General features: G+C 40.2%; 1 protein-coding gene across 1 annotated transcript in view; it reads right to left on the bottom strand.

Moving 5' to 3' along the window:
• Positions 1–6,624, bottom strand: part of LOC133128662 (steroid hormone receptor ERR2-like) — a 59,218-nt gene extending 52,594 nt beyond the window's left edge. Inside the window, exon 1 of the mRNA XM_061242371.1 lies at positions 6,188–6,624. Coding sequence (XP_061098355.1) covers positions 6,188–6,237 — 50 coding nt within the window. The 5' untranslated portion in view covers positions 6,238–6,624. The remainder of the gene's footprint in view (positions 1–6,187) is intronic.
• Between the last annotated feature and the right edge of the window lie 8,754 nt (positions 6,625–15,378).

Here is a 15,378-nt window from a genome sequence, read left to right as displayed (position 1 = left end):
ATGGAATCAGAGGTAACTTTGCGAAGGACAGTTTCAGTATCGATTTCATAAATAAATGTGGCTAACCATCAACCCTAATGCTACTTTGCATTTCATTTACTGCTCCAGACCATAACCTTCAAACCACTACACTCTCAAGACCAATAATGTATGCCAATAAACACTAGCAGATCTGTTGGGCTCAGGTGGGCATCTTTAAAGTGAAAATGACTGTGTGTTGAAATTGCTCTGTGTTCTTATTCTACTGTGGACTTAAACTGAGAATTGGTTAAAGAAACACGTAGCTGAGCTGGACAGAGTTGACCTTAATGCAGGTACATTCAAGGATAAGGTGAATAGAGCTTATGTTTTAACACATTGCCCAAACGGTAACCAATGATACATTTTCAAACAATAAAAATATTGTTTAATATTGCATAAAGTGTGTATTATCTGAAGTTGCTACATTAATTTTGCAAGAACATTTTTTTTGAAAACCTTTTCATATTCAGAATTAAATGCAATGGATAGGTTACCAATAATTAATTAAGCATGACTTAAGCTTGAAAAACTTAATAAACAGATGGTAGGCAAGTACGATTTCTGCTTTATTTTTTTGGAATCCTAGTTTGGTAAGGAAGTGACTAAAATACCTTTTGATCTTACAAAACAATTAGAAGCAATGTTTTTCAATACCATTGAATTCATTATAATTTCAAAAAGTAACATCACTTTCAAAGGTTTGCATTTTGCTTGCTGCAGCGTGAACTTATTTTTTTTTTAAGCCATTTAAGATACCAACACTGGACTAAATAGCCAGATTAGTGGATACCCATACTTAGCATATCAACCAAATACGGCAACAGTCCACAGTTACCACACTAATTTACAAAGGGCGTACTAGGTCTTCATTTGGCACTGCCCCATTAGCTCATATCTCGCCCCCTTTAAAAAGCAAGAGTGTAAATCAAGAAGGTCTCCATTTGAGCTACGCGGCCAGGCACTGAAGTACCGCCAGATATGTTACAGATACTGCTTAACTGCTGCAAATAAGGAACCGACTTCAAACAGGTTACTACTGTCCTCAAAGTAAGATCGTTATGTTGGGTGGAGGGGTGCTGGCAATGTTATCGCTAAACTCAAGGGGGCAATAGTGTTTCCAGAGCCCGGCTGACAGGGACACCAGAATGGCACCTCACATTCCACGCGCTGACTGATGAATTTTACCAGAGGGACCATTGATCATGTGATATTAAAGTGTATACAGTGTATGGATTCTTACTCTTTGTGCCCGTGTCACTTTTACAATATACTTACACCTGATACCTATGCAGATACTGAGTGCGAAGGGACGCATAGCAACTTCAAAACCTCTATTAAACAAAAAGTACTTTTTAATTGCGATATGAGCCGATTACAGTAAGCTGTGTGATGAGAATGTTTGTAAAAAATATATCTCCATTTTTCCCAGTATAATCTGCAAATTGTCACCTACCCATGTAAACACAATTAAAATGTATATCCCAATAAAAACTAAATTGCTTTCAATAAAATATTGGAAAGTAAAATGAATTAAGATTAAAACAATATGAGAATACAATCACTGGTCAGGTGAGTGCTATACATGTATGAGCTTGGTACATGCAACTAAAAGTTAAAGTTCAAAATTCTTCTAGAACAATCCTAGGGACCTTTTAATCATTTTATCATTTTGCTGTAAAATCTGATTACCTCAGTAAAACGGGGACAATACATGAATTCACTTTAGCACAAGGTATGCTGAAAAAATTGTCTGCATAACAAAAAACACACAAAAGAAATAGGAAAAATATTAAACATTTAAGAGGTACGGCCTGGGGGAAGGTTGACATGTGCTTTCAATAGCAAGGCAAGTTGTAGCATAATCCTATGCACTGCACACTAGCCAGCACCACTTAACTCAATCTGGCAAACTGCAGTGTGGCCAAATTTCGGAAAATAATGGCAGTACAAGGACAACATGTGGCCATACATAAATAAAATGAGTAAAATAAACCCCTGGGAAAGAATGCCCTTCATTCAAGCAGACATGTTGCCATCGACAGCATCAGTGCCAAATCCACATAAATATAATACAGAGAAGTACTGCTTTACCCTTCACCCACACCCACCAGCTTTAGTAGCAATTTCCGGCATCAAACGACCTGATAATTTGGTGGTAGTCTGTAAAAGAGGTAGTCTTGCCTATACTTTATTGATAGAACTGACTGATTGATAGGTTTACATACAGAATCCCCCTGGAGTCCTAAATACCGAAAACTGAAACATAACATACAGCACGTGTGGGAAAAGACACAAAAGCACATATAAAGAAGCAACTGCATTCTAAGTAAATCAAACTCAGAAATCATGAAAGCACAGGAGAGCATGTCCTCGGTAACCTAATTAGTCACACAGTAGACTAGAACAAAAAGTACCATACACAGAGGTTCCCTGGATGAAGATACGAAAGCCCTGTAGCCAGATACGTCACGAGCTGAAAATAAGCAGAGATTCTTTTGACAGTATTGCTCCAGCGACTTCGGCACAAGCATAGAAAACCCAGAAAAGAACATTGTTGATTTTTACTAAAAAGTCAGCTATTTAAAACTACTACTGGCTTGATACTACATTAAGGTTTGCGTACGGAGAAAGCTCCCAAACTCGTTCTGATGGCATGCCGGTGTGGCGTTAATTGAATTAAGAGCATATCGTGCAACCACTGCATGCTGACACAGTCTGTTCTATCTCTGAAACTCAAACACATGCTTAATGTTGCGGCAGTTTGTAGGACATATGTGTCAGGCAGTATTCTACAGCCAACATGACATCACCGCACACAGCCCATCAATCATAAAGGCGGGCCTGGTTGATATCAGGTGGGGAAACAAATGGATTGCTCTCGTCTTACATACGCAGTGTGCCGTCTGCAATCCTATAGGCACGGTCTCTGCAAATGTTTTATTCTCAGGAATCTTTTTTGTCATTTTTTGTTTTCACTTTACTGTGTATCTGTGCTCCCAAATCATATGATCATGAAAAGGAAAGGCCACTGTGCAACACAAAAAAAGTTAATTACAATGTCAATCACTTGTAACCGAACAGAAAATAACATATTAAACATTGAAGATTTTACCAACGCCCATTTTTAAGGCCTGTTGAAGTGACAATTTGGAAGTTTTGCTCTAGCGCCCATGACATAAGTGGAATATGTATTTCCCTGAGAATTATAGTCTAATGTCTTTTGTATTCTTCCATAACATTTTTCTCTCAATCAAACAACTTACAAGCTCATGTTACATTGTTTTACATTGTTACATGTTTTACAGTAACTCAAACACACAAAGCCTATTGTAGTAAGACTGAAACTGGGCCTAGACCTAAATTAATTAATAAACAGCTAAGTTAGAATATGTATATTGTGTCCAAATAAATATTTTTAGAATATTTAATTAAATGTTATAGTCTACTTATTATATGTAACTCTCTGTACTACACCCAATGAGTACAATAATAATTAAAAATAAATAATTAAAATCAACACTATATACTGCACATTACTGCATGTATGCTATAATATAATGTCAGTGATTCTAACCATTATATATTAGCTAGTGTTCTAAACTGAATTGGTTAATATAAATACAAGCCGTATTTATATTTAAAAAACTTGATACTTTTTTTCTTTACAGAAATGTCACCAGAATTAAATTTTTGCCTATTTTTATGTTATGTATGCACATTGTTATGAAAAGTGGGAGCAGATAAATGTGGTTGCAATTCTAATTCATTAAATGATACACAATGTAGGCCTACATACTGTTATAATATATGCGTCTTGCGAAAACATGTGAACCCCAAACAAGGCACAACTACAGAAACAGACATATAGTATATGCCTTTAAATAAAAATGAAAAAACTGAAAATGTGATGATTCCACTGAACAAAAATTGTTTTAATCATCTGAACATTTTACATTTGAAAAAAGAAAAGAAAACGTTGTTGTGCATCAATGTCCAAAGGCTCAATAACAAGTATCAGTTGATAAAAGGTTACTGTCAGCTCCCCCTTAAGATATTCATGAAATATATATTTCATGTGAAACATATTTGATATGATAAAATCATCCATGAATGGTATCAATTTCTTTAGCAGTGCATCAAATCAGTTGTCCACTATACTGATTTACTACGGAACACATACAGGTGCAACACCCAGCTCTTTCAAAATCCCTTTACAAGCTTGCATTTGTCCCTTATAAATAAATGTTTCCAAATCTAATTATGGTCATTAACATTTCAGAATAACATCATTGTGTTTTGTGCAGAATAAAAATTGCAACATATAAATTTGTTTTTCTTTTTCTCCAATTTAATTTCTCACTCATGTACAGAGCCTGGAAAAAGCCTATATTAAGCTTTGATGCAGTCTATTGCTATATTTATGATCATTGTAAGAATGACTTTAGTTTTCTATGCTAATACCTCAAAAACAATCATTTAATAATGCAAACCAAGATTATTACTGAACATATTAAAAAAACTGAAACATATTTCCTTCAAGATTTTAAATAAATCAGGTGGAAAATGAATCCAGTTTGAATGAAGTTTAGAATCACAAATTTGTGAATTTTGCATGGGTATGCAGCCAGTATGAAAATATATAAAAACGAAAAAAAAAATCTTTAAGCAAGCTTAGGTTGGGAATGGTGAAGCAGATGACAGTGACCACAGAACAGTAGGAAGCTCTGTAATCCTGATCAGTGTTAAATAAAAAGAAGATTAAGACAGTTCCTCTCAGTTAATGACTTTATTGAAATTGCTTCCCTTCGGCGAGGTAAAGGTCACTGGCAGGACAATGGGGTTTTACCAACTATGATTATTTTTCACAAGGTTTTTCTTATAGCAGTTTCTTGGTAATAGGTTCCCATAGCAGTGCTGCTGTTGCAATGCACCGTAACTAAAATAATCTAAACAAAAAGATAATCCATTAATCTTAAACTCGAAACTGAAAGCAAAATATATTATGCCTAGCTTAACATTAATCCATGACAAAAAATCTGTTTAGGTAATGAAACTGATAGGACAGAAAGTGGCTTAATTTGGTGCTACATCGAATAACTTACAGTACAATGCAAAATAAGCAGCACCTTTGAGTTTATGCATCACTGTTCACTGAGCTAATCCAAATAAAGATGAAGTACAAATGGCTTCCATAAACTCAAATTTTGTTAAAATCCATATGAGATTAAATGCATTTGAGGACTCATGAAATTTCTAGCCCGTTTATTACTTGATAATGCTTAATATATTTTTAAGTGATCTGTTATTTCATATCTTTGTATTGCGTACAGTAATTCACTTGGATATACTTATTTCAAAAGTATTGACATTGGAGCAATTCATGGTGAAAGAAAAAGGCAAAATTGAGAACTCCATTACAATATGATTCGACGATACAAGTAACATTTTCAATTGTAAAAAATATAAAAGGGTTTTTCTGACAGCACAATCTGCGCTAGATACCCCCTAATAAGGCCAGCCCTTCCAGGAGTGACCGGTACTAAAGACGGCTTAGCGTGTCTCGCCCTCAGCGCTAATACGACACTGCGTAAGCCTCGACCTGCTGCCCTGGCCCTTTCTCCGCTTACTTTCCCCGCTCGAGGGTCGAACCCGGAACAGTTATCGCCAACGACCGGGACGGGCTCTCCTAGCCCCGGGTTCTGCCCGGCCCCGCGAGAAAGCGCTCCCTGTTCTGTTGCCACCTCGGCAATTCGAACACGGGCCTGCTGCGTCCTTTCACCCCCCCCCCACCCCCACCACCCCCCCACGCTTCGCGGAACTCAGTCCGGACCGCAGCTGCGCAGTCAGGGGGTAGAGTCTCACAGATGCGCAGGTGGAGAGGGCAGCCTCGTAGCTGCGCAGGTGGGGAGGAGGACAGTCGCGTGTCGGGCGAGCAGACGAGCGGACAAGCCCTGAGGCCTGAGAGCGAAGCACCGCTTCCACAGGAAAAGTTACACACATCGACCCGCCACAGGAGTGAACAATTGTGACAGTCGCCATGGGAAGAAACAGAGACAGAGAGAGATTTGGAGATAGATGTATAAATAGACAGAAAGAGAGCGATAGACAGAGAGAGAGATCAAACATTGAAGGAATAAAACTGTGAAATGAAAGGAAAAGCACCTACTGGTTCTGGTAGTTGCGAGATTCCGGCGTGCAAAGTTCTGAAACATCCATTAGTCCAGGTTTAGCATTCCACCATTCAGAGGATAGGACAGGAGAAGAGCGGGGAGGGGAGGGGAGAACAGAGTCGCTGTCTCCCCTAAAAGAAATGCGGGGAACCTTCAGAGCCAGCTCTCCCGAAACACGCCCCTCCTGACAGCAGCGGACCTCCCAGCTGGGCCAGGTGTTTCAGTTCTGTGCTTGTATCTGAGAGTGGATGAAAACGAGAAGGAGAGGCAGGGAGACGGAGGGGGGAGAGGAGGGTGACAGGGGGGAAAGAGAGGTGAGGGGGGCTAAGAGAGGGATATGCGAAGCACGAGAGAGAGAGAGAAAGAGAGGGAGAGAGAGACAGAGAGAGAGAGAGAGCGCAAGAGGCAGCGGTGGGACAGCGCTGTGTGTGAGGCTGAGAGACAGGCTGGGGGAATGAGAGGAATGACTCTCTCCATACTCAGGATAGGGCTCTTTAAGACTCAAGGGCATGATGAATAATAAGGAACAGCTGCTGTTGGCTGACTCCGGGGGGAGTGGCTTACAGCAACAGGGAGGGCTAGCGGGAGGGGAGGGGAGGAGGGATGAGGGGAGGGAGCCAATGAGGATTCATATTCCTGCCCAGAACCGCATGCACCATGTTTCTGTTCAGCACGCTCGCACAAATGCACGCACACGGAAATACACAAACATTACTCATCGTCTAAAACAGACAGCAAAATGCCAGTGCATTACTAATGATTTATAACACACCCTCGAGGGGAAAGAGTTTAAACATGGGTTATCTATGACTCCCAATTCCCTAAACAAATAGGAGGCACCTACCTCTTGATTGCTATAAAGTGTATGCATTTAATGTATATGTATACATACACTGTGCATTCAGACTGTACATGAGCACATGATGAAGTCTGTTTGGGAGCGATCGGACAGGGAAAAATTCCACAGTCCACAAATGTGCTAAAATGTAACTTGACGTAAATCACATTACACGCATTAATCCGAATTTGTTGCACAGTTTCAACAAAATCATCATCAGGAGCTTGTTGGTTTCTTAAGAAGCATAAAATCCTTTGTGCATAATTGTCTTAATCTCCATGTTCAGTTGACTGCAGAAAGACTGCTGGAATTCCAATAGTATATCACAACTAATCAGGATCCACAGTTCTGAAAAGTAAGGGGTAGCTTCACTGAAATCAGTCAGACCTTTGTTGGAATGGACGGTGAGAGACTGGATTATACTAACTGGAAATCAATATCAACCAGAGAGATAATTTGGGAACTCACAAGCTTTTTAACATTTGTAATTGAGTATATTTTACTTTCTGTTGGTTATAACAGTAAGTTTAGACAAAAAGTAGCTCTGGATTCATTTAAAATGTCATTGTGTTTTTCTATTCACCAACAAGGTGGCAAGTTGTTTTTGGTGATTGCTGAACTTGCTGAACTGCACAACCCAAGGGTCAAAGTTAATGATCAATTTTGATTGAATCCATGCCTTTATCACTTCCAAATAATGCAAATTAATGCAGCGAGAAATGGTGCTGTAAGATTGGCTGTAAAAAGCCTTTTAAACAAAGAACAGTATTATATATTCCTTTCAACTATCGCAATCACTGTCACTGAAGTCCTAGTAAAGACCTAGTCCTGGTTTAATAAGACCAAATAAGCCCAGAATCCTATTAAAGTGTAATTTAAAGGTACATTTCGATGTTTTTTTTAAAAGAACTGAACCTGGACCAAATAAACTATCCTAATGAGATAAGGAAGAAGTATAAAATCCAGACAAAATCAATACTCCAGACTCATGTTTTCTTCAAATTAAATCACTGATTTTAATCTCTTGAGCCCCTCTCTTTGCTCTTTGTTCAATTGAACAAACAACATATACAACACACACATATACATATACATATATATATATATATATATATATATATATATATAGAAGAATGATCTGGTTTATGTCCAAAATGTAAAAGTTTTATTCTCAAACTATCTGTGTGTGCTAAACTATTTTTAGGTTCAGGTTCAGCAGCCCCTGGCTTGCTATCAAGTTGACTTTTTCAACTCACTAAGTAAGGAAATTTAATTGCAAATCACAGGATTAAAAGGCTGTTCATTGTAATTTTTTAATCCATTGGATTGGTTTCAAGTAGAAGGGAAAACAAGTACTTTGGAAAATGTACTGGTAGGACAAAGAAAGTGTCAAAGTCAGATCAATGAATATATGATCCCACAAGCATCATATTCTGACTATAAAAGCTAGTCCATCAGAAGCTCAATTGTTTACCATTAAGGAATGTCCTGTCACCTTCCCATTATGTTATAGAGTATTATCAGGCTAATAAAACGCAGCTGTACACTGTAGCTCCACTGACCTTCATTGCAAATGAACCCAGACAGTACTCATCGGGAGAGAGGCTATTTCACCTGCATGTAATACGTTTTGGGGTGTCCATCAGTGGTCCTTGGTGCAGGCTAGTGCTGACAGGGTCTAGGCATCCACCAGGGTGATTTTATTAGCCGTAATGTCACCTAGGCGGAGGGGCTTCAGTTAGCATGGTGGTTTAGCGTCCCTCGTTCTGCACCAATGGCATCCAGGTAGTCGATCTGCTATAGTTGTGAATGAAACTCAAGGTTCCCATATGCTCTAAAAGAACCACGTGAGACAGTGGGCTCATTCCAATTGTTAACTTTTCTCCCCTTTTGTCTTTTCCTGGCTTCTGACCCAGAAATCGATCAAGGTCTGCCATCTTTAAAGACAAATTAACCCATTGAATGTTCCTTCTAGGAGAAAGGAGTAGGAGTTAGGAACTCCCAATCTTGCCTTTAAGCAAATGATCGACATGTGAATCATTCAAACTCTCAACAAATGTTTTATCTTCTTAATTTTAGGTTAGGCTAGTTGATTACTTTGCACTTTGCTAAGGATAATTAGGTTACATGATATGAGATATGTAATATAATAATATTGCCATGATAAGTGAGCCAGTGATAGGGTCAAAGTACATTACAATTTTAAGTCTCAGTGATGGGCATAACGATGTTAGCGAGGAAGAAAAATTGTGAAGAAAAGAGGAGCTTTCTGGTGCTCTCCAATGTTCTGAAGCCCATGCAAATTACCTGGTGGACTAGCCATTTTTAACAATTTGAAAGTGAAGAAAACTATATCTGACAAATACAGTATGAATGACTTTTACATTTACATTTGACTGATAATGAAATGTTTTAATACATTTGGAACATCCCATTAAAATTCTGTACTAGGTAGCAGACTGACATGGAAATAGCAATGTACAGTAGTGTGCACAAATTTTGGCACCCCTGGTCAAAAAGCCTTTTACATTAATATCTAAGTGAGCAGAAGAGAACCTGATCTCTAAATGGCACGAAGTTAAACGCAACACATTTATTAAAATTTTTACACAAGACTACATTTTATTTAAAAAATTTTAGTAATAAAAAAAGGGAAAAGGCCCAGTGCAAAAGTTTGGGAACCCTGTCAGTTAGTGCTTTGTTACTCTTCCTCTGGCAACTATGACAGCTTGTAAATGCTTCCCGTAGCCAGCTAAGAGTCTTTCAATTCTCGCTTTTGGAATTTTTCCACATTCCTCCTGGCAGAACACCTTCTTTGGCCTACTGGCATGTACAGCATATTTGAGATCTCTCGACAGATTTTTGAATAATATTCATCCATCTTTCCTGGAGGTACTTCATGGTTGATTTCAAGGATCATTGTCAGCTTTGGATCATTGTCTTTCTGGAATACCCAACCTCTCTTCAACTTCAATGTCTGGACTGACCTTTGAACATTAGCCTCTAGAATTTCTTGATATTTGGTGTAATCCATTCTCCCTTCCACTCACACAATATTTCCTGTGCCGCCAGCTGCCACACAACCCCAAAGCATAATGGATCCACCTCCATACTTACAGTCCATACCAAATTTTTTCACCCCACTGTAAAATACTTTAATAGGGTGTCGGCCAACCAACAGCCTGTATGAACCAATGGCTATAATACAACACCATTCTTACATGCGAAAGTTAATTGGCTCAAGCTTAGTTGATGCAAGTGGAAAAAAACTGTGCCAGCCTTCATTCCAGATTATCCCATAAATGGCTCCATCTGGTTCAGATCTGGTGATTGAGAAGGCCAGGACATGGATAATGTCAGTGTGGTGTCAGGGTCATTATCACGGCGGCTATTGATTTGGGTGAGTGAGAGAGGAAGAGGACTGGGAGGATTGTGACACACACACACACACACACACACATTTCGGTGCAGGCATGCACGCAGGTCCCTCAGGGGGTCTTGATTCTAACAGTGGCCATGGCATTGCTCCAAACCGCCGTCACTGTCACCCGCTGCTGCAGCACGGCTCGGGTGACACAGACAGGATTCCGGCTCAGGAATGAAGCGCACGAAAACTCCTAATGTTTTAGTGTCCCACCTATGCCAACGTACGGCCTGAAGCCACTGCTCTCACCTGCTCTTTCCGAGACCTGAGATAATTTGGTACGCTCTTCTACAAATGCCCTTGGTAGAGCCTTCAGTTACATTGGCAGTAAGGGCTGATTTTTAGTCTCTGGGGGTTCTGTCCCAGGGACTCAGGAACATTAAAGTGAACTTGAACTGTTTGTTTAAAGGCAGATCCAGGCCATGGGGATTTGTGGGCGTCCTGGTGTCCTACTGTCACATGCATACTGATGAATACAGTACATGAAACCAGGATAATACAACCGCCAATTTCCCCTCCCCTCAACACCTGAATTCCCACCACCTCTTAGTTTGATTTGATCTGGATTGCTTCACTCTATTTTTACACACACTACACACACACAAAGACAAACACACACACGTGCACACACACACACACACACACACACACACACACACACACACACACGCACACTCTGAATTTGCTTGAGCGACAGCACTCCAGCACCGATCTGCCAAGGTGATGGTCACGACCTCCATAAATAAATTGACACTTGGTTGGGAGATGTGTGCAGGAGGGCAGCCGAGAAGTGCCGGGGCAGAGGTGTGTGGGGGCGGGAGGCACTTCCAGCCAAAGCGTTTCAGCGATGAACCCTGAATCACACCCTAGTGCCTGGCCATTTCCATCAGAGACAGAGACCCAGACAAGCATCACACTGCTCCCTTACCTTCTCTCCATAAAGAGGAGAGCTGAGCCATGGCAGGAGGAACCCTGATTAAGGAGAGGTTGAGGAGCTTTCCCCTCCCGGTCTCCAAATGCTGGTGTCAGCGTGGGCGCTGGGGAGGCACCAGGGCCCACAGTTTGGAGATTGGATAATTGCTTTCACCACAGGCGGTGGTAATCAGTAGGCTAATTCCTTATTTTAATGAGTAAACCTCTCCTCGGGCCAAGCAGTGCATGTGTGGGGAGGGGAGGGTATACTTACAGTGGGTCTTGTTATTGAGGCAGACACCATTGCCCCCACCTATCCTCTTCCCTACCAACCCCCACAAATGGGGTTAATAACCATTAATAGCCTGCACTTTCCCATTTAGCAGAGGGTGATTCAAACGATGCCTTATAAGTGACTAATGATCAACCTCTTCCCACACCACGGGGTAGTCCCCCTGAAGAATTTTAAACATATTGAATAGAGGGGACAGAAAAGGTAATGAAATCATTAGTGGGTCCCCAGCAAAGATGTGATTGGCTGCTGCCCTTTTCAGCCTCAAATTGAAATGCATAAAGCAGATACCATCAGCACAGGAGATGAAACCTGTTTATTAATCAACAACGGGATCGTTCTTAGGGTTGTATACATTAATTTAGCATATCATTTATGTAAATAATTATTTTATTTAAGGTAATAAAATTAAATCGCAAATATAATTCAGTTTCATTACTATCTTTCTTAATGGTCTCCACAAGGGTGTGTTTATGCACTATACTGTATGTGTGTCTCAGTGTATGTGTGTTTATGTGGTCCAGAGAGTGACTTATTTTAGTTAGAACATTAACATTTGTGCATACATACAGTGCAGACCATATGTATTTGGACACTTATTTTGTTGTTTTGGCTCTGTACTCCAGCACATTGAATTTGAAATAAAACAATGACTATCAACTTAAAGTGCAGACCTTTAGCTCTTTGATTAACAGTTTTTTTTGTGTGTTTTTTTTATATAGCCAATTTTAGGGGACCAAAATTTAATGGAAAATTGGCTTCTCAAATGTTTCTTGGGCAGGTGTTTTTCATTGTTAGTTCATGCATACTGGAGAAAAGCTAGCAAAATGAGTTGAATCTAGAAATGCAGAGTGCCATCTGCATTTGGAATCTGTTGTTGTCTCTCAACATAAGGACCACAGAAGTGTCAATGCCAGTAAAGCAGGCAAATCTGAACAAATCATTCAGTGACATTGTAAAATTAGGTGTGTCAAAATGAACTCTTTGGTACACTGTTAAGAAGCAAGAATGCACTGGTGAGCTGAGCAATGGTAAAGGATCTGGTAGACAACGGAAGACCAGTGTAGTGGATGACAGAACTGTGAAGAAAAATGCCTAACTGTTCAACTGATCACTCTCCAGGATGTAGGCGCAGATGTGTCAAAAACGATCATCAAGAGAAGACTACGCCAACATAATCTCTGTCACATTCCATGTTACGTTTCGTGTCTCTCTCCTACATTCTTGTTATTTCCTGATTACCCTGTTTTATGTGTTTCTAGTTCTGTGTTTCATGTTTTCTCTGTCATGTCCAGTGCCCCTTATCTTAGTTTGTTTCCTTGTTTCTCCATTTCTATGTACAGTGCTCAGCGTAAATGAGTACACCCCCTTTGAGTAGCATTTTAAACAATATCTCAATGAACACAAAAACAATTTTCAAAATGTTGACAAGACCAAGTTTAATATAACATCTGTTTAACTTATAACATGAAAGTAAGGTTAATAATATAACTTAGATTCCACATTTTTCAGTTTTACTCAAATAAGGGCGATGCAAAAATGAGTACACCCCACAACAAAAACTACTACATCTAGTACTTTATATAGCCCCCATGATTTTTAATGACAGCACCAAGTCTTCTAGGCATGGAATGAACAAGTTGACAACATTTTGCTACATCGATTTTTTTCCATTCTTCAAGAATGACCTCTTTTAGAGACTGGATGCTGGATGGAGAGTGATGCTCAACATGTCTCTTCAGAATTCCCCACAGGTGTTCAATTGGGTTCAGATCAGGAGACATACTTGGCCACTGAATCACTTTCACCCTGTTCTTCTTCAGAAATCCAACATTGGCCTTAGATGTGTGTTTCGAATCATTGTCATGTTGGAAAAGTGCATGACGACCAAGGGCACGGAGTGATGGTAGCATCTTCTCTTTCAGTATAGAGCAAACATCTGTGAATTCATGATGCCATGAATGAAATGCAACTCCCCGATACCAGCAGCACTCATGCAACCCCACATAAGGACACTGCCACCACCATGTTTCACTGTAGGCACCATGCATTTTTCTTTGTATTCCTCACCTTTGCGACGCCATACAGTTTTGAAGCCATCAGTTCCAAAAACATTTATCGTGGTCTCATCACTTCAGAGTATAGAGTCCCAGTAGTCTTAATCTTTGTCAGCATGGGCCCTGGCAAACTCTAGGCGGGCTTTTTTGTGCCTGGGCTTTAGGAGAGGCTTCCTTCGTGGACGGCACCCACGCATGCCATTCCTCTGCAGTGTACGCCGTATTGTGTCACGAGAAATAGTCACCCCACTTTGGCTTTCTACTTCCTTAGATAACAGCAGGGAACTTGCATGCCGATTTTCTTCGACCCTTCTCATCAGAAGACTCTGCTGTTGAGGTGGTAACTTCCATGGACGGCCTGGACGTCTCTGTGAGATGGTTGCAGTTCCATCTTTTTTAAATTTTTGTATCACTTTTACTATAGTATTCTGACTGATAAGTAAAGCTTTGCTGATCTTCTTGTAGCCTTCACCTTTGCGGTGTAAAGAAATTATTTTCTTTCTCAGGTCTCTCGACATTTCTCTTCCATGTGGTGCCATTGCTAACAACATGAAATGGGAAGGGAAGTAACACCCTTTTATAGTCAACAGTCTGCTGGACATCTGTGTAATGAATAATTAGACTCACCTGTGGTTGATTATTGTTAAATTAGATATTCGTAGTCTAAAATTTAGCTTTGCTCCAGAGACTTTCAGTGGGGTGTATTCATTTTTGCATTACCCTCTCTAAGTTATATTATTAACCTTACTTTCATGTTATAAGTTAAACAGATGTTAAATAAAACTTAGTCTTGTCAACATTTTGGAAATAGTTTTTGTGTTCATTGAGATATTGTTTAAAATGTTACTTTTTGAAGGGGGTGTACTCATTTACACTGAGCACTGTATGTACCTCTTATGTGTGTTCCTCATGTATTATCGTCCCACCTGTTTCTCGTTGTCTCGTCATTAGTGTTGTATATAAGCCTATCTGTTTCTTTGTTCTGGGCTAGATTGTCTTGTATTGTGCCTTTGTGTTCGTGTCCTGTGTTCCCAGCCTCTGTTTTCCCTGTTCCTGCAACTCTGCCAGTCCTGAAACCCTGCCAGCTCCGGATTCCCTTCCTGTTACCTGCCTGCTCCTCCGCCCAGCCCTGGTTTCAACCCTCTGCCCCAGACCTTATTCTCTGCCCAGCCCTCCTACCTGCCTCACCATCTCCTGCACTTCAGCCCTCCTGTTCTTCTGCTCCACTCTGATTGATCGGCTTCGATCTCCGCCTGTCTCTGTACTTTGTAATCAACTACGATACTGCTTTACCTGCATTGCCCTGTATGCCATGCTTTGACCATTTTCTGTGGGACTCTGATTAAAGTCTACTGTTTACTACATCCCTCGATCTGCGATTGGTTCCTATCGGTTCTCACATAACACTCAGAGAGTTCACCACAAGATGCAAACCCCTAGCAAGCCTCAAGAATAGAATGACCAAGATAGTTTGCAAAAGTCCACAAAGTGTAATGGACAGATGAGATAAAGATTTGTGCCAGAGTGATGGAAATGATCATGATCTAAATCATACCACCTTCATCTGTCAAACATGGTGGAGGTAGTGTTATGGCTTGGGCATGTATGGCTGCCACTGGAATTGGCTCACTTGTGTTCTTTGATGATGTCACTGCTGACAGCAG

Source organism: Conger conger, chromosome 5 (assembly GCF_963514075.1).
Source record: "Conger conger chromosome 5, fConCon1.1, whole genome shotgun sequence".
NCBI classification, from domain to species: Eukaryota; Metazoa; Chordata; class Actinopteri; order Anguilliformes; family Congridae; genus Conger; species Conger conger.
This window is presented reverse-complemented; position numbering and strand designations above follow the sequence as displayed.